General features: G+C 44.1%; 1 protein-coding gene across 2 annotated transcripts; it reads right to left on the bottom strand.

Moving 5' to 3' along the window:
• Positions 1-9,678: 9,678 nt before the first annotated feature.
• On the bottom strand, positions 9,679-26,315 carry CLEC19A (C-type lectin domain containing 19A). Of its 2 annotated transcripts, XM_043494144.1 has the most exons (6): positions 25,865-26,315; positions 23,218-23,437; positions 17,342-17,507; positions 13,082-13,175; positions 11,765-11,897; positions 9,711-10,789 (listed from the first exon to the last, which is right to left on the bottom strand). In XM_043494144.1, the coding sequence occupies exons 2-6, from the start codon at positions 23,234-23,236 to the stop codon at positions 10,710-10,712; spliced, it is 492 nt and encodes a 163-aa protein (XP_043350079.1). In that variant the 5' UTR covers positions 23,237-23,437; positions 25,865-26,315; the 3' UTR covers positions 9,711-10,709. The 2 variants fall into 2 exon arrangements, with proteins under 2 accessions (XP_043350078.1, XP_043350079.1); XM_043494143.1 differs by lacking the exon at positions 23,218-23,437 and having other exon boundaries at positions 9,679-10,789.
• Between the last annotated feature and the right edge of the window lie 768 nt (positions 26,316-27,083).

Genomic DNA, 27,083 nt, shown 5'->3' with positions numbered 1-27,083 from the left:
AAAGTATTAGATTTCAAACCTTTCCCTTCCCCTCCCCATCTTGTTTCCAAGATAGTGATATCAATGGAGACCAAGCAATTCCATTGGGATGCGGACCTGAGCTTTTAATTGCCTCAGAAAAGGAATAGACATAGGTACCTGTAAAAATAAAAAGAGTACTATAGCATTATAAAGCCAAGAAAAAAAAAAGTCATTTTTTGGATCAAGCAGCAGCAACATCATTGTGTGAAAGAAATCAAGGAGAAAATGAAGTTTATTTTTATCTAGAAATCAAACAGCTAACCAAAGAACCTATGATCTACAGTACTTTATATTCCTGTGACATGTTTAAAGAAAGCAATGATGAATGTTTTAATCTTACATTTTTCTTTAACAATGGAAGCTTCAATATCTCTCCAGCTGAAAGCCAGATAAATTCCAACACTCCCAGCCTGGCTGACACAACAGGGCTCTGCAGACGTGTGTGAATCTGATGTCAAGGCACCCTTGTGCACTTCCATATGATGTGCACTTCCATATGACACAGAATTTATGCTTATAGGTCTTTGCTCACCACATTTCAGGCTCCAATAGCTTTTAGAAATCTTGTCACAAGCACAGGCAGCGAGTTATATCTCCACGTGGTGCCTTGGCACCAGCAATATTCAGAGCCCAGGGGCCCAGCTCCACCCATATTTGGGGTTGGGTGTCCCCCCCGCCACCCCCTTGCCTCTTACTAGTGTCCCCCGGCCTCCCCTTGCTACCCCCACAAACCAAAGCAGAGCATCCCCGCCTTGGCCCTGCTGCTGCATGCCACCTTCCCGCAGCAACTGCTGCCGCAGGGTCCTAGTGCCCCCCATTTCTTCCTGCCCTTCCACCTCAGACCCTTCCCTTTGCCACCAGCACAGAAGGCGGGTTCTGGGCACCATGAAAAATTATACAAAACTGCTGCCCCTGGTCACAAGCCATTCTTGAAAGTCTGGAAATCTCTAGCTGAACAGCTCATGCAATAGATGGCCAATATGTTTGGAATAAGCGGGAGAACTATTCCTGTCCCTCTCTGAGAGAAAAATAAAAAAGATAATGTGAAATCAAAGCTTGTGACAGTTTCCAGGTTATGTCTGGACAGTGATTCACTGAACAGGAAGCATTTCCCAGCACTGTGTATGCTTCTCCACGCTGCCCTGCCAACAGGCCTCAAACCTGACCAACTCCCGGGGTGAGTGCGCGTTTAGTCTCTATGCCCATACAGTCCTTGGCCTCTCTGAGGAGCTGGCCACAGTTGCTAGCTGAGATGTGTATAGTGGGTGCACTGCCCTGAGCAAGTATTGCTGTGTAAATGGCACCACCACAAGAGCAGCCCCAGGAAGGTTTGTGCTTTAGAGACACTCCTCTAAAGCACAGCTGCTCTTCCGTTTACTCCTTGGTTCCTTTCCCAGGGCACTAGTGATTTACTGCCAGCCTAGCCAGCAGTCAATGACTAGCTGCGCCACACAGGCTCAGTTACTCTGGCCAGTGAGCAGAGCTGGAACCAAGACACTGATCATTCCCCACCCCTCCGGGGACAGAGTAAATGGGCAAGTCCCCCACTTGCTCCTCTGAGTCCAGACTCAAGGTCTAGGTAGCCCTTGTCAGGGGTTTTAGCCTCTGCATAGCACATAGTCCAACCCACAGTCTAGCCCTAAACAAATACTATAGATGTATGCTTGGTTTATTACTATTTATTATATCCTAGTGAATCAATCTCATTACTTGATTGGAACCTCTTGTTGTTCTAGTTTACTGTTTATGTTTCTACTAGATCGCTTTATAGCAGTTCTAAAAAGTTTTTAACAAAATCATGTTATGGGTTTGTTTGATCTTCTCATCCTTATTGCCAACCCAGAGTCTTAAACAGCTTTTTCAAAGGGAGATGGAGTTGCTTGGTTTTTCTGCAGGAAATAATGCTATTTCTTAGAAACAGAAAGAATTCTGTTTGAATTTCATTGGGTTGTTTGGATCAAAAGCACTCAGATAACAAAAAAAGTGGCCTTGCCAGCTGAGCAAACAAAAGGTGACTGAGGGTGTTTATAACTGTACAGTATATGTCTTCATTACTTCTGTATGATTTTTTCCCCAGCACTGGGTCGTTTTAACTTGATAATGTAACTCATTTATCTCCTGGTCCATTCAGCTATGAAGCAAACTCTTCAGCATTCTAGTGTTTTTTTCCTCTTACTTGTTTATGGAAAATAGATCCCATCAAACTAATTTGATATATTGTATTGATGAGATTACAAGTCTGGTTGATAAAGTAGTAATACAGTAGAGTTAATGTAATATAGACCTTTAAGGAAGTTATCTTGGTATCCCACAACATTTTATTTCAAAAACTAGAATATAAAATTAACATGGTACACTTTGAATGGATTAAAAGCTGGCTAGCTGATGGGTCTCACAAATACAATCGTAAATAGGGAATAGTCATTTTGTGGGTATGTTTCTCATGGAGTCCTGCAGGATTGGCTCTTGCTTCTATGCTATTTAACATTTTTATCAGTGACATGGAAGAAAAATCACTGACCAAGTTTGCAGACAACAAAGATTGGGAGACTGGAAAATAATGAAGATAGCTATATGGATTGCTTGATAAGTTGGGCACAAGCAAACAACGTGCATCTTGATATGGCTAAATGTAGCCATACATCTAGGAAGAAAGAACATAGGTCATATTTACAGGGTGGGGGACTCTATCCCTGGGAAGCAGTGACTCTGAAAAAGATTCAAGTTGGTGAGGGGTGGATAATCAGCTGAACATGAGCTCCCAGTGTGATGCTCTGGCCAAGAGGGCTAATGCAATCCTGGGCATACCAGGGGAATCTCAAAAAGGAATAGAGGGGCTATTTCACTTTTGTCCTTGGCACTGTTACAACCACTGCTAGAATACTGTGTCCAGTTCTGGTGTCCACAAGTCGAGAAGGATGTTGCTAAATTGGAGAAGATCCAGAAAAGAGCCACGAGAATCATTAAAAGATTAGAAAACATGTCTTCAAGGACTTCCAATCTTTTTAACTTAGCAAAGAGAAGCTTAAGGGAGGACGCGATTATAGTCTATCAGTAGCTACATGGGGAACAAATATTCGATAACAGGATCTTTGTTTTAGCACAGAAAGTGCTCAAGAATATGGAGCATTGCTTCTGGGTTTTGTAGGACCAATAAAAATTGTTTTTTATATTGGAAATGGTTTCTGGTGTGCCATGCTTTACATGGATCTCTTATAATGATCACTGAATAATCTATTTTATGTAGGTTCCAATACTCCCCTCATCACTGTAGTATCTGTGCACCTTCCAGTCATGCATTAAGCGATGTGATTAACAGCTGTTACATGCAGTTCATTCTCTCTCACATCCTCTATGTTTGCCTCAAGTATCAGTAATGAAATCATCACTAATCATGGAAATGACACCATGAAAATTAGAAAAGGAGTACTTGTGGCACCTTAAAGACTAACAAATTTATTTGAGTATAAGCTTTCGTGAGCTATCTGATGATGTGATCTGTAGCTCACGAAAGCTTATGCTCAAATACATTTGTAAGTCTTTAAGATGCCACAAGTACTCCTTTTCTTTTTGAAAATATTGACATGTTTTAGAATACCCTCAAATTCCACATGGACTCAAGTTTCCTAGACTACTTTGGAAAATCCCTAGCTCAGACTACCATATTCCAAAATGTCTGTAAAAAATTTGCACTGAACTGTATGCCAAAAGTAGAATAGTCCTTAGGGGACTACATGCCTGATCTAAAGCCCAGAGTCTTTGCATTGACTTCAAAGCACTTTGGATCAGGCCCTAAAACATTAGTGTAGAAGTAACTGCTTCTATTTAATAAAGACATTTTAATGTTAATAAAGACTCTTAACAGCATGAGCATTTCCCTGTCTTTATAGGTAAATCTCTGGATACTGTAGACCGTCTTGTTCTGCCCTTAGTATCCCCAGAACTGTGTATACAGGCAACAGAGTGCTAATAAAACATTTAATTTGTATACAGAGGAGAAGAATTTTTGTACAACACAAGCCAAATTCTGCCCTTGCTCCAGTATTGTGCAGACTCACTGAGGTCAGTGGAGTGATGTAGGATAGAAGTCAGCCCAGAATTTGGCCCCATATTTAAAGAATTACTACTTTAGATGGTGTAACCAGGTGACACTCAGATCTCATGAGCAAGTGTATATGCCTGCACTTTCTCTCTGGCTCAGCGACTCAGCCATCTGGCTGAATCACACACTGTCTGCATGTGAGATTAAAAACCAAACCCCTATCCCAGATACAAGTCCAACATGGGGCCTCTCAGCACCCTCTATAAAGTCCCTTTATCTGTAGTCTTATCCCTAGGCTCAATTCTCAATCTGCCCAGCAGGGCCAATCCCAGTACCCTGGTTCAGATGGTCTCTCAGCCCTTTCTGGGTTCTCTCAGATTGTCTGCACTCTTCAAGCAGTCTTGGCCCCAGTGTGGGGCCACATCCCCCCAGGACTCCCTCCCCAGAGACTCTTTGCCTCTCTGGGCCTTTCAGGTCCCAGCTGGGCCACTAAACAGTTCAATTCCCCTTCTGGGACTGCATCAAAGTCCAGGCCACTTTGTCAGTGACTGGTGGGGAGGACCCAGACTCACGCTCTACTTCAGGTCCCAGCCCATGGACCCTAACAATAGCAGCCATCCACTGTGTCCCTTTAACCAAGTTGTGTTGCTGCTATGATTCCCTGAGCCACTTCCCCACAACCCCAGGACATTCTTCACCATTACCTCAGGGCCTTGAACTGGCTGAGTCCCAGTAATCAGCCAAGATCACCTTCTCACACCCCCTGGTCTCTGCCAGCACTGCTCTCTCTGAGGGCCTGTCACTGCCTCAGCCAGGCACAGCATCTACACTCCTCCAGCTCCAGCAAGAAACTGAACTTTGCTTTGCACTGCAGCTCCTTTTATATGGGCCTGCTGGGCCCAGATTGGCTGCTACCTGCAACCCCTCTGATTGGCTGGATCCCACACTGCAGCCTGGAGAACTGTCTCCATTGTCCCTTTCTGAGGCAGGGTGTGGCAGGGCCACGAGGCCTCCAGCAGGGGGGCCTCAGAGCCTACTCCACCATCACAGATGGCTACTGTTTCTAGGGAGCAGGAGTAATAAATAAGTTATCTGTGACTTAGTTATGACCCCAACAGCGGTGTGTACCATGCACTGGTCCCCTGCTTATACAAAACCCAATTTCCCAAAAGACTTGTGGCATTGCCAAAGACCTTGGGGGAAAATGGGGTTGCTCAGTATCTGCATAATGGATTAGCAAGCTAATTGCACCAAGAATTCAGCAGTACAAAGCATTTCAAAGGTAAACTTAACTAAGTAGCCGAAGATCACCTGGAAAATTACAGCTAACGAATTACAGTCCCTTCATGGAAAAAATGTTGCCGGGAAGCTATGTCTGCCGCATTGCCTTGTGTTAAGGTGAGCAGCTGTCAGATTTCTAAGAAGCATTGGAAGGCTGCCTTGTTTCCATGGATACAAGCAGAAAAAAATTGGCTGGGAAAAAGTTAACCTCAGGGGCTTGACACTCAACCATTTTTCTGAACATCAGGAGTTGCTTCCTAGTAGTTTGCAGACCCTTGCTGCACTGCAGCCAGAAATAGAGAGAGAGAGAGAGTGTATGAAGAGTCAGCTACATGTTATTTGTTATTTGAATTTTTACAGACAGATCTGATTTGGTTGAGTTTACCCTAAATTAAAAATATAATGCCATACTACTTTGAACATCGGTGCTGTGGAGGGTCATGTGCTTTACAAATATCAGTTAATTAAGCACTGCAGCACCCCATGAGGTATCATACCCATTTTATAGATGAGTACACTGGAGCACACTTGCCCAGCATTAGTAAGTGAGGTGGTGGCATCAATGAAAATATAAACCACATATCATAACTCCCATCCCCATGCTCTAACTACTTTCCTCAAGACAAAGGCAAATTTCTCTATGATGAAAATTAGAGAACCATCACAGCTATTGATAAGTGCACATATGAACCACATTGAAATGCACTAGATCTTGTGCTGAGAATAGATTGGATATTGTGGAGATTAGTTACTTTGCTACCTTTCTTTTCCTTGGCTCTCTTTATCCCGCTCTAGCAGCTACATTTATTTTCCTGGCCTTATTTTGAAGTTGAGATATAGTCACTCTAATTAGTGTGCCAGTTTGTACCTATCTGACTGAAATGTTCCATGGTTTTCTCCATTAAGGCCAGATTGTGACCCCTTTGCTCACAATCAGTAGCACTGAACTCCACAAATAGCCCCACTGGCTTCAGGGGAAGACATTTTAAATTAAAAACTGGCTTTTTCAAAAAATAGATATTTTCATGAAAATTTCCAGTTTTTGTTCCCAAAAAATGAACACTTGTCAGTTTAAAATAAAATTTTTCATTTTTAGGGGTTTTTTTTCAATGAAAACCCCAAAAAATCTAAGAAAATTTTTGACAAGGCCAATTTGTTTTCATCTAATATTTTCATGGGGGGGAGCAGAAAATTCCTGACCAGCTTTGTATACCTCAGCATGAGGGACGGAATCACCGTCCAGCCCTTAGTAATGAAGCTAGTCCTCAGTCCAAAGTACCAAATCATGTTTCCTTCCACAAAGTATTGACCATTAGTGATTCTTTCTATCTGTCTGGTTTTGTAATTTATCCCCTGGATTGAATGATTTGTTTCTTTTAATCAGTGCAGTTACTGCAATAGTATAACACTGAGCATTAAATAGAAAAACATCCCAAAGCACCAGAGACTACAGAGCTGCACAGAATGGACATAGACTTCACCATCTGCAGAATGAAAGGTAAATCACACTTCCCTTTTCCATGGCCTCTATCAACATAGTATCCGAGCACCTCACTGTCTTTCATGTATTCATCCTCACAACACACCGTTATCCCAGTTTTACAGAGTAGAGGGAGACTTAAGTGACTTGCCCCGCATGACACAGGATACCTGTGGCAGAACAGGAAACAGGATGCAGAGTATCCTAAGTCCCAAGCAACCACACTAAACCCTGGACCGCTTCTTCTACTGCTGGCAGCTTTCTTTTAATAACCACAAACTCTAGCAGAATGATTCCCTTTGACTGGAAGAAGGAAAGAGAAACAGTGAAGTTGCTTACATGATTGTTCGATAGAGGCCAGAGCTCTTCGCACCTTGCAGGAACCCGGTGGTTGCTGTACAATCGTGTGCAAAGGAAGCTACTGAAACCTTAGCTGGATGAGAATATCATTGATACTCATTCAGTTCTAGACAAATAATGACTAGCACGAGGCTTTGGGCAGCCGATACATGGTAGGAGATGGAGAGAGGTTTCATTTATGTTTCAAAGACAATACGACCTCAGATTCTGCATACAGTTAACACACCTGTAAAGGTAAAAAAACCAGGGGTGTCCCAGAAAAATGGGGCCTCCCAGAAGAAATCTGCTACTGAGATGATTCCTCCTTTGGATAAAATATAATTGGCTCCTTGTGTCTGGTGGTATTGGCTCCAGCTAACACATCTATCACCCCATAACTCAGCTGTCCATTGACCCTATTTAATACATCATTGTAATGACTCCCTGCTGCCTTTTAAATTTAACAGGCGCTCACAGTAAGGTGCCAAATGACACCAGTTCAAGACATGAAAGTTCAGAGCACGATAGAGGCTGAATATTTTACAGTCAATGATTTGTTTTCACCTGATATTCAAAATGATAGATAGTATGTAGGACAGTTGCAGTGCAAAAACCCAATAGAATGAGAGGATACCTGCTGTGAATCAAACAGGCTTTGGGTGAGACAAAAGAATGAAACCCTTGGACTGTGTGGGGCAACTATCTCAAGCAAGACCTTGCAATACTAGTCGGACCCTTTCTGGAACACACACACACACACTCACAAAATCAATGCCCTGAAAACTACTTAAAGTCACAGAATTATAGACGTGTAGGACTTGCAGAGACCTTGAGAGGTCATCTAGTCCAGTCCTCTGCACTCAAGGCAAGTCCATCTTATTGTGCTGAAAATGGTGCTGGAAGGATGATCCTGTGGTTACGGCATGACTCCGGAGACCTGGATTCAATTCCTTGCTCTGCCCCAGCCTGCCTGTGTAACCTTGGATGAGTCGCTATGTCTCTTTGTGCCTCAGTTTCCCTTCTGTAAAATGGTGCATCTTTTCTGTCATGTCTATTTAGATTGTAAGTTCTTCGAGGCAAGGATTGTAGCATAGCACCTGGCACAAGAAGACCCTGATTTTAGGGCCTCAAGGTGCTACAGTGGTAAAAAAATAACAAAAGTAGAATCATAGTTATAACTCTTCCTCTCCTGTAAGGAAGCCAGTTAGAGAAGTACAGCAGGGTCAGGACCTCCCAAGGGATTAATCTGTTCCTTCTCAGCAGGAGCATCTGATGGTAGAAATGTCCATCTTGTGAGTGCAGCTTTGAGAACAGAGGCCGCAGAACACAGAGGTGAATTGGCAGCTGAGGATGAAAAGTTGAACGAAATGCCAAGGACGTTGCTTGGATTGACCTACATAGCAGATCCCTACCTTCCTTTGTAAAGTGCATCCTTGGCATATGAATCTGCTACAGCTAGGGCTGAACTGCAAAACTCAGATCCAGAGCCTTGTTTCCCCAAAGTTTGTTGAGGCGGGGTCTTAGTTCACCCCATTGTCCTATCATGCTCAGGGAAGTTTGTACAACGGCTAGTATAAATAAAAATTGATACTTCTTGCCTCCTCCTTTCAGCTATGTCCGCTCCTGTTATCCAGACAGAGCAAACTGGATCAACAGTAAGCTGTAGATATACCAGTCTCACACCACCCATCACTGAGGTGCAAACATACGATATCAAGAACAGCAGCGAGCAGAGACAGGCTCCATCTGCCTATTTAAATCAGTGTAGTACTATTGACTTTAATGGAACTATACCAATGTATACCAGCTGAGGATCTGGCACTAAATCTGTAAATCTACTCTTGCATCCCTTCATTCTAGGAGCTCTCTTATCCCACAGAAGAAAGAAGTGGTGGCAGAGAATGTGATTTATATTCATTCATTATCCACATCTGAAAGGAGCTAAAAAATTATAAATAAGTAACAGAAGTGTACACAGCTGCACATGGTGTTAGTCCAGTTTGTTTTGTAATTCGTTAGTAATTTCTTTAAAAAACTCAATTTAAAAAGAAAAATATTTCCCACTGCAATTATTTTTGCAAACCCCAGTCCAAAAAAATAAATAATAAAATAATAGTCTTGCTTTTTATAGTAAAACAGCAGTTACCAATCACAGAGATGTGCTTTGTACATCTCAGATAGGCACCTTGGTTATTCTGACATGTAACAATTTTGTCCCCATTTTTTGCACGCACACATGTGAGAGAGAGAGAGAGAGAGAGAGAGAGAGAGAGAAACAAAAAATAACCCCCCCCAATCCTGAAGGAATGGTGTTAAAGAAAATATTTGTTCCAATATAAAAAGTTACTGCTTTGTATATTGCATGAAAGCTTCCCCCCCCTTTGATTTCTTCAATAGTCAATTGCCAAAACTGAGTATAAAAGATGGTTTGGTTTGTACCAGTGTAAAACAACCTGTATAAGCTAGTGAACATGTATATTTCAGCAGTGTTAGAAAGAAGAAGGAACATCAACATGCTGTTTACAATGTATTTTAGTTGTTAGAAAGCAATGTTAGCAACACATGGTATTTTGCATAACTTAGCAGAAAATGACAGTCCCACTTAATTCCCACAGGCTAAATTATTTAGTACAGTCATCCATTACTTGATGATTACAGTTTGAGTGTTTGTAGTAAAATAATTGATTTCTTGTTATGTGACAGGTTGATACATTTAAAATCTAAATATGGGCTCATATCTAGAGGTCCTTACTTAGCTTTTACTCAGGTATAACTCCTACCACATTTGGTCTGAATAAAGAGTGACTATGACCTGAGCATAGACTTCAATATTTATCCAAAGCTGCTTTATTTGTACAATAACTGTAAAGATTTGTTATCATCTTATTCTGAGCTCACACTGATATAAGTTATGAATAGTAATTCAATTGAAATCATCCAATATAAGTGAGATCTGATTCAGGCTGTTAGTTTCACTTCATTCTGACATCGAAGTTCAGAAATGATGCAGAATGTGTCTTCTGTAGTAATGAACTCTAGTTTGTCACTGCAAAAGGGTTATTGTCCTGCTCCTTAGAATGCTAGGGAGATTTCCAAATCCTAGGACCAGTTAGGCAGTCCTTTGTCACACAAAACTCCCACTGAGGGCAGTAGGATTCATTTTATGGGAATGAGGACGCATAAAATGGGACATAAAATCAGACTTTCTCACTGTTGTGAACCTTTTCACCTCTTTAATTATACATATAGGTTACAACATTCTTTTCAGTCACAGAGTCTGGATGGAGACACGACACTGAAATTGTTCCTAGACCATGGAAAATGTACTGACTTGACTATTCACCAATGCTCTTTGGTCAGCCATAGCATGGACAAAAGCAAGAGACAGGTAAGGTATTTTCTATGTGGAGTAATTGGCATCAGACATATAACTAGTGATTTGAGCCACTAAAATTGTCTCTGATATAAAATATGTCTTTGGTCAGATTGACTTTATTCCAGTAGTTTAGTAGGTTGACTGCTGCTGTTTGTTATTGTGGGAGCGAATTAATCAATTGCCAGTGATGGAATCTTGCAGACAAATGGGAATTCTCTGTTGCAGCTGTTGTCATTCCATGATCGTAAAGCTATAGGGGAGTAAGAATAAGGAGTTAGTTAAGGTTTTAAACGAAGGTGTGATCACAGGGTGAAGGACAAAAGTGCCTCCATGAAGAAATGACATACAATGTATACAGAAACACCAAATTTCCTACACAAAGGAGTTCGTTTCACCCCCAATCCTTAGCCCTGAAGAAAAGTCTTGTCAAAAGATTCTGTAATACAGACACGATTCTGACAAGTTCAAAAGCTGCATATACTTTTGTGTAGACACAAGACCATGCTGGCTAGATATAGAGACTATTACAGTCTTACCAGACCCAGCCCCGCATACAAATTATTCATGCATATATATTGTGCTTATTCCTGTGCAGATTCCCATATGACAAGAGAAAAAGACTTATTTGTAATGCTCCTTGTTCTAGTCTATCCTTTCCCCAATCCTGTTGTCTCCCTCCGGCCCATAGTGACTGCATCTCTGTTGGTGTCTCTTTCCAATAACATATCCCTCCCATTATTTCCTTGGTCTGGAAATGTCTTGGGGCTTTGTCTTCACATACAGCGCTACAGCAGCGCTTCTCCCGTCAGCATAGTTCATCCATCTCCCCAGGAGGCGGTAGCTATGTTGAAGGGAGAAGCTCTCCTGCCAGCTCTGTCTTCATGGGGGTTTAGTAGGCATAACTACATCACTCAGGGGTGTGGATTTTTCACACCTCTGAGTGATGTAGTTATACCCATATAGGTGTGTAGTGTAGACCTGGCCTCCGTTGAGGGGGAAGCAGGCAAGCTAGTGTCTTTATACTGCCTTTGATTGACAGTTCTTTGCTTTTCGGGGAGGGGTGAAATTTCCTCCTCTGTAAAAACAACATGTTAAAATAATCATGCTGCCAGCATCTTTTTTGTTATGCATAGAAAAGAGTGAGCCTACATTTCACTCAATTTATTTACACGTGCTTCCTGGAAAGCATGGTGTGCAGCCTGAGGCTCAACAGTGAAGTACCTACCACTGTTATATCTGTACCAGATCTGTACACAGTCCTCCTCCTCTGGAATAGAGTGGATCCCATCATCTGGCTGGTTGCCATCCCAGTAGTTATAGTCATAGGAAGAACCATCTGTCCATTCAAAGTGGCCTTCCTATTAAACATCATCCGGAAATTAGGGGGAGGGGGTAATGGAGAAGTGCAATGATTTCAACTGAACCTTTGTGGAAGTCTGGACTTCAGGATTGGCCAACAGAATATTCTCTTCTCCCTTGTAGAGAGTGATGTCATCAATCTGACCTCATTCCTATGTCTAGATGGCAAAAACTAGGTCCATGCTGAACAAAGGCCCTTCTTCTATTGAGTTTTGCACTCTGCTAGTGTACTATTTGAGATCATAGAGTATGACTACCTTGCAAAGAAAAACATGCAGCGTCGAGTCTCAGTTGATTAGCTCTCTGGGGCTTGGGCTGTGGGGCTAAAAATAGCAGTGTAGACATTCCCCCTCGGGCTGGAGCCTGAGATTTGAGAGCCTCCCCCTTGACAGGTTTCAGAGCCCAGACTCCACTTCATTGGGTTTCCTTTTGTTACTGTGTAATTTTTCAAAAGATTTCAAAAGTTACAGAGTAAGACAAAGAAAAATGAAAAAGTGGGCGAGGGGGGTGGCTAGACATTATTTATTGTGTTGCACTCAACATGGGTGCTGAAAGCCATTGAACCAAACTGCAAACCCTGAATATGATGGAAGCCATGCATTCAGTTGCTATTACTTCAAGCCAGGGGGTGCTGGACTCCCCGTACTCACTGTCCTTGTCCCTTATCCATACACACACACACACCCCCCCCCAAAAATGGAGAAAGTAGGAAAATATTTTGCAGAAAATTGATACACACACCAATTGTTCTGTTTCAAACCATGTCACATGGAAACAACTTTGAAATGTCAACATTTATCATGAAATTGTCTCCTCCCCCCCCCCTTTTCTTAAACATTTCTTGGCTACCTCAGTAGTTGTGGAGATTGAATTATCCTCTAATGTTCATAGGTCACAGCTGAAGCATTGGAAGGGCAATGTGGATAAGCAGAAAATCTTGCTCTCCAGGGCTGTCAGTCCAGCACTTCCAAGTTGTATTATAGTCAGAGGGGGGAAATTGAAAGGTGTAGAGGGAAAACAGAAAATATAATTTTGCCTTTTATGTGAGTCTGATGCAACTGGCCAAGGGTTACATCTCAATGAGCTCCAGGTTGAATAGTTTTCCAGTTCTTTTTATGAGAAAACCTGCTTGTATGATGATCAAGAGAAAAAACAGGCGGTAGCTAATGTCGCGGTTTCTCACCTGTCTTAGGTCATGAAGTCCCATCCAGATATCGGTGGGTATTCCAGGCACTCGGCTGTTTACTAGGTCATATACAAAGACATTCTCTTCCCAGCTGGTAAAGTACCATAATATGAAATAGTTAGGAGGTTGGTATTAGTGAAATTAAGCAAACACTATCCCTAGGCATTTAGACTGCAGTTTGGCAAATGGGACCCAATCTTTAAACTACCCTTTGAAATTGTCCATGGAAATTTTGGATTCATTTTCTTAGTTTGTGTAAGAGGATGGCTTAGTATGGCAAAACCCAGAGCTGGTTGGAAATGCAGGGAAAAATACATAGCAGTGATTTCAAATCCCCGTCCCCTTTCAAAATTAAAAAATTCAAACTTTCAAAAATTCAAAATCATTTCACCAGCTGTAACACCAAGCAGGAGGTGTGATAACGTAAAGCGTCTACTGCCTGTGCTCTGCTGGAATGGTGTGAAATGAACTAAAGCAAGTCAATGAGCTTCCACATCTTAAACCAGTGCTCTTCACTATTTCTGAAGTGGGGGCCACTTTGGCAAAAAACCTTCAATGTGAGAGCCACATCAACCCGCACAGATGGTTGAACATTCCGAGTTCTTTGTTGGTTGATGTGGTAATATTACTGTTATTGGTAATATTGCTTGGGGTGCAGGAGGGGGAATGGGGGACTGGCTCTGGGAGCGGGGTCAGGGCTGGGCAGGGGCTTGGGGTGCAGGAGAGGGTGAGGGGTGCAAGCTCCGGGAGGGAGTTTGGGTGCAGGAGGGGACTCCAGACTGGGGCAGTGTGTTCGGGTACAGGAGGGGATACAGGGTGCAGGAGGGGGTATGGGGTGCAGGCTCTGAGAGGGGGCTCAGGGCTGGGACAGAGGCTTGGGATGCAGGAGGGGGTAGTGGGGGCTGGCTCTGGGAGGGGCCTCAGGGCTGGGGCAGGGGATGCAGGAGCGGCTTTGGGGTTCTGACTCTGGGAGGGGGCTCAGGGTTCAGGCTTGGGATGCAGGAGGAGGTATTGGGGGCAGGGGTACAGGTTTGTAGAAATGTTGGTGGTGCCCAGAACCCCCCCCAAACTCTACCCCCTCCTGCCTAAGACTCTGGGAGGGAGTTTGGGTGGGGGGAGGAGGTCTGGGGTGTAGGCCCTGGGCTGGGGCAGGGAATTGGGGTGCAGAAGGGGTGCAGGCTCTGGGAGGGAGTTTGGGTGCAAAAGGGGTGAGAGGTTGGGCTCTGGGAGGGAGTTTGGGTGGGGTAGGGGCTGGGGGTGCAGGCTCTGGGAAGGAGTTTAGGAGCTGGGTGCAGGCTCCAGGCTGGGGCAGAAGGAGGAGGTGCAGGAGGGGGTGAGGGGTGCAGGCTCTGGGATGGAGTGCGGAGGGCTGGGGTGCAGGCTCTGGGAGGGAGTTTGGGGGCAGGCTCCAGACTGGGGTGGGAGTGTAGGAGGGGGTGAGGGGTGCAGGCTCTGGGAGGAAGTTTGGGGGTTGGAGGGGGTTCAGAGGGAGGGGGTGAAAGCTCTGGGAGGGAGTTGGGGTGGGAAGGAGTGCGGAGGGAGGGGGTGCAGGGATGAGGGGTTTGGGGTGTGGCTGGGATGAGGGGTGGGGGCTCAGAGCTGGGGCAGAGGGTTAGGGTGTGGGGGGTGTGGGCTCTGGCTGGTGGTATGGGCTCTGGGGTAGGGCAGGGCTGGGGATGAGGAGTTTGGGGTGCAGGCAGGCTACCCTGGGGCTGGGGCCAGAGAGGAGGACTCCCCCCAGCTCTCTCCCCACAGGCGTCAGTGAGCTCTGGGACAGGGGCCCCTCTTCCCCCCCACCACACTCACCCCGCACCACTGTCACTGCACGGTCTCCTAGGGCCCCTCTCAGGTCCAGGAAACCCCTTCGCCTCCCCTGTGGTGGGTGCCGTGTGGGGGGGGTTGCCATCACATGTGTGCCTCCTTCTCTGCTGCTGCCCCCCACTGTAGCCTCACTGGGGGTGAGGGATGGGGCTGCCCCTCGTCCAGCATGGGGCAGGAGCGGTGACTGTGGGCGGGGGGGCCCCCATGCTGGAGGAGGGTCCTGCTGGAAGAGGGAAGGGTCTGAGGCAGAAGGGCAGGGTAAGGGCAGCCTGCCCTGCCAGGTGTGGATGGGGGCAGTTGATGCCGGGGAGCCAGCAGAGCAGAGGCAGTGTGGAGCTGTAGGGGAGAGGCAGGGACGCTCAGGGACCCAGGGTAGGTGAGCAGGGGCAGTAAGTGGGGGCCGGGGAACACTTGGGAGAGGTGCGGGGGGGGGGGTGGCAGGCAGGGCCAGGGGAGAGACTCAGCCCCAAACATTGGTGGGGCTGGGCCCCCAGGCCCTGACTATTGCTGGAGCCTGGGCACCACGGGCCCATACAACTCGCCGCCCCTGATTGGGGGCTGGCTCTGGGAGGGGGCTCAGGGCTGGGGCAGGGGTTTGGGGTGCAGGAGAGGGTGTGGGGGGCTGGCTCCAGGAGGCTGCAGGTTGGGTGGTGGAAGAGCTATTCAGAACCTGCCCATTGAAGGGGGTGGCACTTACTTCGGGGCAGCCCCAGCCCCACGCCGCTCCTGGAAGGGGCCAACACGCCCCTGAAGCCCCTGGGGAGGAATGTTGCTCTGCATGCTGCCCCTGCATGCGGCACCGCCCCCACAACTCCCATTGGCCACAGTTCCCCATTCCCGGCCAATGGGAGCTTCTGGGGAAGTGCTTGCAGGCAGGAGCAGTGTGCGGAGACCTCTGCTCACCCCCCTTGCGCCCCGGGGCCTTGGGGGCATGCTGGCCACTTCCAGGAGCAGCGTGGGGCCAGGGCAGGCAAGGAGTCTGCCTTAGCTGCAGCCTCACTGCTTCCAGAAAGCGCGATCCACAGTGAGCCGCACTTAGGGTCCATGGGAGCCGCCATTGGCTCACAGGCCTTGCAGTGAAGAACACTGTCTTAAACCCTCAAGAGTGGCTGGGCCTTGGGATGGAGGAAAAAACCTGGAAACAGGATATCGCATGGTGAATGCCCATTGGCTCACTAGGGGCCTGCTTCAGTACTCCTTGACGTCAACGAAAACACTTCTGTAGCACCTCTCTGGCAGTTTTCAGTATTAGTGTGGGGAGGGAAGATTCTTGAATTTGAGATGAATTATAGATGTGCCCACATAGCAAAGTCTTCCTCTGATATCCAAATGTTTAGATCCAGCATTTTGCTTTGGGCCCTATTTCTAATCTGGATGCGTGAACTGGTCCATGAAACAGGTAATGGAAAACCTTTCTATTTTGAAGTTCTGAGTCAGACAAAATTGTAACCAGAATTGTTCCCTTGAAACCAAAGCCACCCTCCTCCATGCAGGGAGTGATTAATATAATAGGTACAATGTGACTGCAGTTGTCAAAGTAGAGTCTTTTGTAACTGAGGGCCAAATTTTCAAAGAGTTTCCAAAAATATGACCATAAAATTGGCTCAAGCATCTGTTTGTGCACACAAAGCCTCACCTTTGCTCATGCACATCAGGTAGTTTGTGTGCAGTTCATATGCAAATGCATGGGGTTCGCATGCACATTCACATGGCCTCTTGAAAATGTGGTCCTTTCAATTATTATATTGTACAACTACAGCCAAACCCAGGCTGATCCAAATAGCTTTGTTGTAACACAGAGCATAAGGTGACAACTTGTTATTTAGGTTAATGTAACTAAACAGTATTACAGACCATGGCCATTTCAAAAGTGCCTCTGGGCTTGACTAAGAGCAATAGCAAAAGATCTGCTTCAGAATGATTGGTTCTACCACTTGAGCTAAAGGAGACTCTCTGATAGACATCTAATTAATACAGTTGAGGAGTTTTGATTCTGTCCATTAGAGGGCAGAGATACACACGCACACTAGCTAGTTTCAGAGTAGCAGCCGTGTTAGTCTGTATTCGCAAACAGAAAAGGAGTACTTGTGGCACCTTAGAGATTAACAAATTTATTAGAGCATAAGCTTTCGTGAGCTACAGCTCACTTCATCTATGCGAATCCAAATGCATCCGATGAAGTGAGCTGTAGCTCACGAAAGCTTATGCTCTAATAAATTTGTTAGTCTCTAAGGTGCCACAAGTACACTAGCTAGTGCATTTCAATACAGATACTCAGGATTTATGACAGTGGTAAATTGGGCTTAAATGGGTTTGTTTTCTCATAGGAAGGTTAAACTCCAGCTGAGGAATTATTTATATATATTTTTTATTGCTGCAGACATTGTTTAGCTGGACTTTGACAATGTTTTAGAAACAGATTTCTTTGATTCTTACCTGTGAATCGATGCTAATTTGGCTGATTTTATGCCAATGGAAAATTCCGCACAATAGAGATCGGCTTCAGCCCATGTTTTATTGAGGGGAAAGTATCTGTAACAGTACCCTTCATATTCTGTCCAAAACAGTGGGCAGGAGTAGGATTGAATTGGCTCTGGCATAGCTGAGGAGAAAGGAAAGAAAATTGGAAGAGCATTTGATACACAACAGCTGTGGGGACCCCGGAAATGGTGAATATCTCTGTTTTTTAGGACCTGTCTCAATGTCCTTGCTGGCTTTACAAAAAAATGAAAAAAACAAAAAATTCCCCCAAGGGTTTAGATTTTTATGAGCAACTGGGGACTTTGGGTGCCTCCATTCTTGGATGCCCCCTCAAAATATCTGAATTTCCGAGGATGGGAGCTCAGCACTTTGGAAAGTTTGAGCAGAATTTGCCATTTCTGAGTAGTCCAAGCAGGGAATAAAAATACTTTTGGATGCTACCATAATATAAATATTTACTAACCCTACTGTACATTTTCCAAGTAGGACGGAAGTGACACTATGGAATTCTGTAGGCATAAGATCAGGTCTGGGCCCATTCTCATTCACATCAATGCCCGGAAAGAGCAAATTTGTAGGAGAGGTTGAACCACCATTGCAGATAACACAGAGAGGAGGGGAAAGACTCCAATCAAAGGGACCAAGAAAAAAAATGGGGGCAGTGGTGGGAAAGAGATACATGCAACTTCATGCAGTAAAAGCATTGAAAACAGTGTAGAAAGATGCCAAGAAACATTATATCCTAAATGGTCACAAGATACAAGACACTGAGGGAGAAATAGTGAGCAGAAATTTAAATCCACCAGTCACATTTCTGGGAGATAGGTAAGAAGGTAAATAGGGCCCTGATTCAGCAAGATATTTAAGTACATGCTTAACTTTAAGTACATGAATGGTCTTGCTGAAATCAATGGAATGATCTATGTACTTTAATCACCAGGACACATCACAAGCTCTGTCATCTCCATCCACTCTATCTCCTTGCCAGTGTGTGATTGTTCCCTGCACTAAATTCATTCTTGAGTGCTGTCCTTTGTTTGTTTGCTTTAAATCAATGGATTCATTGAGTACTAGTCATCAAAGATGGCTCTGATACTTCACAAAGGAGAAGTGAGCCCCCAGCTGGAGTGATCACTGAAGACTTGGAAAAGGTAGAGCTGAGGGCAGCAAGGCTGAAATGTTTCAGGTCTTGGAAAAAGGGGAAGGAAAATGCTGCAGATGTTCTTTAGAAAAGAGGAAGCACAACTGATGTGTATGAAATCCTGAGAGGTCCAGAGAAGGTGGATGCCACAAAACTATCCAAGCAAATAACAGGCTCAGAACCAAGAGAGTTCAAATTGAAGCTAGGAAAAGATCTGGTATTCAGGGACTTCAAGGGGAATCATCTTTACAATGACCATAATTAACCTGAAGAACAAACCCTGCTAAAGGCAGCAACTGAAGTGGCAACCGTGAGCATGTTAAAAAAGGGGGGGAATTAGCCAAGTCCTAATCATCACAGGGTATAAACGCTAGAACTAGCTGGGCTGAACTCCTTCCATCCCCAAATGTCACTACGTGAAGCTTCCTTTGGCAGTCATTTTGCACCACATTTCTTTAGTTCCTTCCACCCAGAGCCCTCAAAGCATTTTACAAACCTCAGCCAATTAAGCCTCAGAGAAGCCCCCTAATATAATCATTACACTCAGTTTTCAAATAAAGAACACCTAAGAGACAAAGGTGCTCATTGATGGTAACACAGGAAGTCAGTGCCACAGCCAGCACTAGAGCCCAGCTCTTCTGCTCCAAGGCCTGTCCTTTAACCATCACTATTGCTGAGTACAGAACATAAAACTGGCTCTGGGTTATCGATCAGCTCCCCAGAAACTGGGAGATTTGTCACTGTCTGTGGCAGCAGAATGACTCAGATACCGGGAACTGACTGTTCCCAGCATTTCAGCGCTCACAATAGCACTGTGAAACAAACAGCAGGCATTCAGGGGAACTGGAGTGCTGCGAGTCAGTCTCTCCTGCTGACCCAGGGTATTATATGCCTCCATAATGTCAAATATACTGAGCCCAGTTATTTCAAGTACTGCAAAACAGGAGCTATTTTGTGGCTAATGTAAACAGCTACCTTTTCATTGCTTTTCTCTGACAGCCCCAAGCCTCCACCAGCACTCTTCTATCCCTTGAGCTCAGATAAAAGATAATTATTCTTCCTTTGTGGTGACCCTTCCCCTTTCCCCTCCAGAGCTCTTTAGAGGATGTATCCTGAAACAAGTGCTCTTGGAGCCAGTTCCAGTCATTATCAGCCCTGAGAAGTGCCATTCCTAGATAACTAGGGTCTGTTAGCAACTCAGATCTCAAGAACCAAGTAACATTGTAGAGATGAACGAGTTGCTTTCAGATCACTATGTCTGACTATGTTAGTGATGGGCTATGCAAAAGAGCTCTAGTTGAAAATCAGATCAATGCCTTGAAAAATGTAAGCAGCTTTTGAAAAATTGTTGCAAATTTGTATTCAGTTAACAGCAAGATGCAGTGTTTATTCCCATGGGCCACATTCTGCCATTGTCTCACAGAGAAAACAATTACTTAGGGTTACCTCACATCCTGTTACAACAAAACCGGAGAGAGAGAGGGACAGAAGGATCAAACACCAACAAATGGAAGTGAGGGATTGGCCTCCAGCCTCCACAGATCCCAGAAATCCCAGGACAGGAAGCACCAAATAGCTGCAATGCACCCTGCACTCCGCCTTCCTTCACATGTACTGAGGGATCAGTCATGGAGTATAGGTTAGTGCTGCTTATAACTTCTGTGCATATCTCAGCCTGGCTGTCCACAGGGTTCCTAACCTCCCTCCTTACCCACTCCCAGAGCCCCTCAGATCCCATGGAGGGTAGAATTGCCTGGAGAGGCTTCAGTGCATGATAGGGAGCATGGCACACCAGCTCTTCTTGCCCTCACCAGGTATATGTGGGGCTCTTCCATCCACTCATTTTACTTCTCTTTGCTCCCCAACACACCTCACTACAGGGTCCTCAGCCAGGCAAACCATTGACATCCATGGGCATTTTAGCTTGAGGGCCAAATCCAAAGCCTTTGGAGAGCAAGAGGAAGTCTCCCATTAATTTCAGTGGGTCTTGAATTAGATCTGAGTGGACCCCATATTCTGATTTTATATATATATAAATATAAATATATATATATTTATGTTGCTGATGTAACTTATTACCAATTCCAGATGCAGGAACATTGGCTAGACACATGCTTCTTCCTGCTGGGTATGGATTCAGTACAGCAAGGTGGTGAGGACTCCTGTGGGTTGAGGGCACCCCCAGCTTCTCAGGAACACTCAGCACCTGGAAGGACTCAGCCCTGCCCACCAAGCACTTAGAACACCTTGGGGTACTTAATTATTGGCTGGGGTGACTGGAGACACTGTGAGCTTCATGGGCAGCCTAGTCATTGATATTTTTGGAACGCTTGTTAAGAATGACTGCAAACTCTTCACCTTTAGTTGCATGACAGCACAATGGACAAGCCAAAACAGCCATCTCAGTGTTTCGCCTTTTCATGTGAAGTGTTATGGGTGTTTGTTGTGTGCTGGTTTGAAATTTCAGTTAGGGTGGTTTTGGCTTCCCTGAAATTTCTTGAGAAAATTGTTCCCCTTGATAGAAATGGTTGAAACTAAATCATCAGACTAAGGTGTTCATAGAGGCTTTTTAATCTCCTACACCATTTTCCTGACTAGGTGTCATTAATTTGATTAGCTTCAGTGAACAAGAGGTGCCTGGAGGAATTTAAAGTTAAATATACCAGAAAAGAGAACGAGGGTAGGTCAATGCTTAATTAGCATCTTTCTGTTAGGTCAATGTAGGAAGCCTTTGCACTCTCTTTAGAAGAATGGGTTATTATTCTTAAATTCACAGGAAATAACCAAGGAACCACTTATATTCTAGAACACTTAGGTCTATTTTTATTTTCAAATCTGTCAGACATAGTATGGCAGACAAGCCCACTTCTCAGCAGGAAAACTTGAACCAAGCCCAGTCCTTCAGAAGGGTGTTTGCTAGTACGGAAAACGAGGGCAGTGCCATCAGGTCAGTCATATCAATTTTCTACATGTTCAACTATGTCAGGAGAACACCACTGTAACCACTGTTTGACCTCCTTGGTAAAATGCTTGGAGATCTCCTTCAGAAAAGAGCTTTATAAGAGCTAATCCTTTATTATTTTTATCATCATTAACTCTTTCACTGAGAGAAGAAGGATCACTGTGGTTAAGGATATGGGCTGGGACTCAGGATACTGGGGTATAATTCTTGGCTCTTTCTAGGTGACCTTGGGCAAGTCACTTAATCTCTGTACCTTGGTTCTCCATCTGAAAAATGAGGATAACGATCCTTCCTTTGTGCTTCAACTGAATGCTCTATGAGGCAGGGATGTCCTTTTACTCTATGTATTTACAGCATCTTGCACAACAGAGGCCCAACTGTGGTTGAAGCTTCTTGGTGCTCAGTATTCCCAACCAATATTTTCCCATGATGCTACTGAGAAAGGAAAACCAACAACAACCTGAGCCATACGGAAATCTGCTTCTCAAGTCATTTTTTTCATAGCAGCTTCAAATTTAAGAATGGAGGATGTTTCTGTGATAAAAGTGTGTAGCTCTGCAATGTAGAGACTGGGTCTAGGGCAAGACTGACAAGTGACATCCATTCTGGTAGCATTCCTGGCACTTCAAAGCACTCTCACAGCATCTTTTCAAAGGCAGCTATTACCAGTCTTGTGCTGGAAGCAAGTCACATTCTTGCTGGAGACTATTAAAGGGCTTGATTTCATCATGGGCTGCAGATTTAAAGTCTAAATTGTAAACAAGACATGAATGCCCTTAAAAAGAAGACTTAGCACTCAGAAAAGAGGATTCAGGCAAAGGGAGTCCTGTGGCTATCAAAATGTATGTGTAGGGCCCTACCAAATTCACGGCCATGAAAAATGCATCACAGACCATGAAACCTGGTCTCCAGCTGTGAAATCTGGTCTTTTGTGTGCTCTTACCCTATACTATACAGATTTGATGGAGGAGACCAAGGTTCTCAAATTGGGGGTCCTGACCCAAAAGGGAGTTGCAGGGGGTCGCAAGGTTATTTTAGGCAGGTCACAGTATTGCCACACTTACTTCTGCGCTGCCTTCAGAGATGGGTGGTCAGAGACTGACGGCTGCTGAATAAGGGCCCATCTCTGCAGGCAGCAGGGCAGAAGTAAGGATGGCACTACCATACCATGCCCTCCTTCTGTATTGCTGTTGGCGGCGGCTCTGCCTTCAGAACTGGGCTCCTAGCCAGCAGCCACCGCTCTACAGCCACCCAGCTCTGAAGGCAGTGCCACTGCCAGCAGCAATACAGAAGGGTAGCAGTACCGTGACCCCCCACAACTCCTTTTTGGGTCAGGACCCCTACAATTACAACACTGTGAAATTTCAGATTTAAATAGCTGAAATCATGAAATTTACAATTTTTAAAACTCTATGACCATGAAATTGACCAAAATAGACCATGACTTTGGTAGGACCTTAGTTATGTGGCTTTGACTGTGCCTGCTACAGAGATCCAGAGATTTAAATAAACCGTGCTGTATTGCAAATAGCATACCTAGCCTTCATGAAATTAATGCTCTTCTAGGGCCCAATCCTCAGAGGTGCTGAGCACTTTCAACTACACTAAAGTTGCTGGGCATCAAGGGTCCCCACCAATACTCAGGAGGCACTGAGCACCTCACAGGATCAGGCCCCTAGAGTAGATTGAAAGAGAGAAAACTCCCTTTACATGTAATGATCAACTGACCTTCTGCTATGGAAATCATTCCTGGAACTCTGCTGGCACTAGATGCCAGCAAGTGTGCGTTCTCTCTTACTTCTTGTACATGCAGTTAGTGTTGTCAGGATCAAAGGATGAGCACATTTTGGGGGAAAGGGATGTTAATTTTTCTTCTATTTCCTCTAATGTAGTCCTTTTGATTTTTCATCTCATTTAGTTTACAGCTTACCTTCAGCCACAGGAAAACCTGTAAATACAACATGAAAACATAGAAGGACCTGATATTCCATCAATGCCCCTCCACTGCCATGTTCGATATATTTATCAGTGGGTGAAATCCTGGCCCCACTGAAGTCAATGGGAGATTTGCTATCAGCTTCAGCAGGGCAGGATTTCCCGCAGAGTATGGACAAAAACAAAGAACTGAGAATTTAAAAATGTTTGGAGTAAGGGACTGAAATTGTTTTTCCAGAAGAAAATCCCAGTCCTAGAATGCTTACTTCGGCCTCATCTGCACTGATCACTAGGGATTTGTCGGTGAATTGCTAGTGGGGAGGACTCTGCAGCTGCCGAGCGAATAGGGCATCGTGAACTAGACAGGACATCACTAGAAGAACTTTGGAGTGGGTGGGTGAGGTTCTGTGGCCTGCGCTGTGCAGGTCGGACTAGATGATCAGAATGGTCCCTTCTGACCTTAGTATCTATGAGTCTAACTCATGTGAGTAAGGCCTGCACGTACATGCCTGAGCCAGGTACATGCTTACAGCAATTCTCCGAATTCAAGCAACACCTCAGGTGTCCGTTAATTCATTCTGGTCTGTCATTTTGGAAAGGGTTGGGGATGAAACATCATATTGGTGCTATAGATGATGTTAAGCAGGATCACAGAAAATGTGCACAATTACAGCAGGTGTGAGTATGCAGGGAATGGGACACACTTTACAAGCTCCACAAAACAATTCATATGTAAGACTGTAGCACTATCTTCTACAGATGTAACCTAACAATAACTATACACTCCCAGTGAGGATACAAAGTGCCACCCTAGGATAGATCTATAATACCTCACCAGAGTAACTTTTCTACATTCCTCTTACCCTCGTTTTAATCTCTCCCTGTTGTTGAATAAAACACACTGCCAAAGGATAAGCACCAAAAGAGGAGTTTATGATGGATAGAAAAGAATAAGCCAATGTCATTAATCGAGAGATTCTATGTGAATAAGGGCTGCAGGTTCAGGTCCTTAAATACAGACACCAAAAATTACATAGAGTGTCTTCAATATTATTATCATGCAAAATATTTAATTTGTATGATTATTTTCTCCCTTTCATTACATGACTGCTTTCAAAACAAGCAGGTCATGACAAGGCTTTATCTTAAGTGTGTGTGTGTGCACGTATTGTACTCTGAAAGTCTCTTTGAAACCAGCTGCTCCTTTCCTCTGCAGGACGGCAGGGCAGAGTTGGAAGGGAATGGTGACCAATGGTGTGTGGGGAGATTATAGATTATCCAGGCAATGGAATGAAACTTTAATTGTGCTGCAAAAGTGTCACAATCTCAGACACATAACAAATATTTACAAAAAATACTCCTATCAAAATGAAGTTATTTTTACGGAATAAAATTCTATGGTATTTGTATTTCAAGATGTAAAAATACTATAGTCAGTTCTGTAGATCTCCTGCAGTACAGAAATACTATACTTCTAGCTGCAACCGGATAGGAGGCATCTTTGATTTTTCTCTCCTCAATTAGTTTTTGAGGAAGCTCCCATTGATTTGATGCCTGGCACTAAAGCCAAGCTTGTGGTAATTATTTTTCTCACTAGTTCATTGAACAATACTTATTGGGTGAGATTCTGCTCATGTAAATTTAGAACACTATCAAAGTGAGTGTAGTTACTCTTGAATTACATTGGTGTAAATGAGAACAGAATTTGGCTTATTCTATCCAAGTAAAAATGTACTGCAAACCTGGGTAATACAAAGAAATCACAAAGCCAGTTAAAATTTTTTTAAAATACTTCTCTCACCTAAAAAAGTACACTTTGTGATTAACTGTAGATAAACTCTGCAGCCAGTTGTGTATGTGTTATATGATCTAATATGTAGAAGGACAGTTCTTACATATGTTAACTTCACTTTATGTTAGAAAGAGTGAATAAAAGGAACAATGCAAATCACAGTTCTTTACTTTTTGCACTTCCACAGAAAGCTAAACATCCAAAGAGTCACACTCCTTTACAACTTGCAATTGCTTTATTAATTATTATTGTTATTATTATTGAGTGCAATTACTATTGTTTGGACTAAAATCAGATTAAGAGCATTCTTTTAGCTTGTAAACATAATGTAAACTTCTTGGCACCATTGTACAGGACCACATATTGTTTATAAGATTAAACTGAACATGCCTCCAAAACAAAGAAATAAAGTCAACAAAGAGAATGCTTCAACACACTGGAACAGGAAAGATCAGCATTACTTGGTAATACACCTTCCCAAACTAAGCAGATTATTGAATTTACAAGTTTGGGTTTTATGGAGAAGTTAGCAAAACTGGTAAGGAGAATTGCATGCATTACCGGATACGTTTGTGAAAGTACCTGATTTTAAGCCATCAATAACCTAACGTTTATTAACCCAAGCCACAGTCAGTGATTTGCACTCACCTTGACTGATTTTAATATTTGTCTGTGGGAAAGCCTGGGTGGCGAGCAAAACCATTGAGAGGAGCACACAGAAATCCCATCTGATCACCATCTCTGACTGAGGACAAAATTTCATTTCCAGGTCTGCAGAGAGCCAATGACATGAAGCCTTTCCTTAGTTCGGGATTGCCTTGCTCTGCTGCTGAGATTCCTGGAGCAGATGTGAATATACTTTGTGCACTGCACCCTCCCCCGAAACTCCAAACTTTCACAGTGACATGCTAGGAAGGCTGGCCAAGCTCCCTCCAGTGTAATACCACACTCTACACAACAACCAAGAGCTTCCCAGCTGAGATACTTCAGAGAAGCTGCTACATCCCATTTCACTGGCCGAAGTTAGTTACTTTAAACCATTTTTTTTTTTCAAAAGTTCTGGTGAGGTTTTAGAAAGCAGGCATGCACACCTCCTAGTCATGAGCCTTCAAAGATTAAGTTCTCGATTCAAGCAAAGGACATCCCTTTTCTGCTTTCATGGCTGCTTCCTGAGAGATTTTGTTTGTGTCTATTGACTTATCAATGTTTTACGCCACTCTTAGCACCACATGGCAGAAGTATGAGAGGTGTTTTCTGGCAGTGCAGTCCTACGTTCTGGAGCAGCAGCACTCAGAATGGGACCTAATTGGTTAGGCCTTACGGTTCGGTGTTGGAAAGATTTGTAGATTTCACATGATGTACAGAAAAGTCACAATTTCAAACAAACAATATATCAATGGTGGGGGAAGTCTGTGTTAATGTCAGCTTTAGATGTACCTGACTGGCAGTCCTGGAGATATAGACGTGCTAATTTAAGCCCTGACACTGCAAGTTTTCCCAAATGGGTGGACCCCTGCACTCAGATGGACACCCGCTGAAGTCCAACACCATTGAAATCAATGGATATCTGCATGCGTGCAGTGGGTCTGCCTGCTTGGAGCAGCTTGCAGGATTGGGGCCTTATTTGGTATATTAAATTTTTTTTAAAAATCCATTATTCCTGAATGTTATGAACCTTTTCTGAATGCTTTCAGCTCCACATAGATTGAAATGCTAGAGCCTGAACCTGTATCTGCCTGCTGCAATGTATACAGCTATGCATGGAGCCATGGGATGACCCAAGCCTCCACCTTTGTTTGACCTCCAGACTGAAAGGCCGGCTGGTTATTAAGGAATTATATTCAGAATGAAGGGCAGGCTAAGAGCC

The sequence above is a fragment of the Dermochelys coriacea genome, chromosome 10 (assembly GCF_009764565.3).
Source record: "Dermochelys coriacea isolate rDerCor1 chromosome 10, rDerCor1.pri.v4, whole genome shotgun sequence".
NCBI lineage: Eukaryota > Metazoa > Chordata > Testudines > Dermochelyidae > Dermochelys > Dermochelys coriacea.
This window is presented reverse-complemented; position numbering and strand designations above follow the sequence as displayed.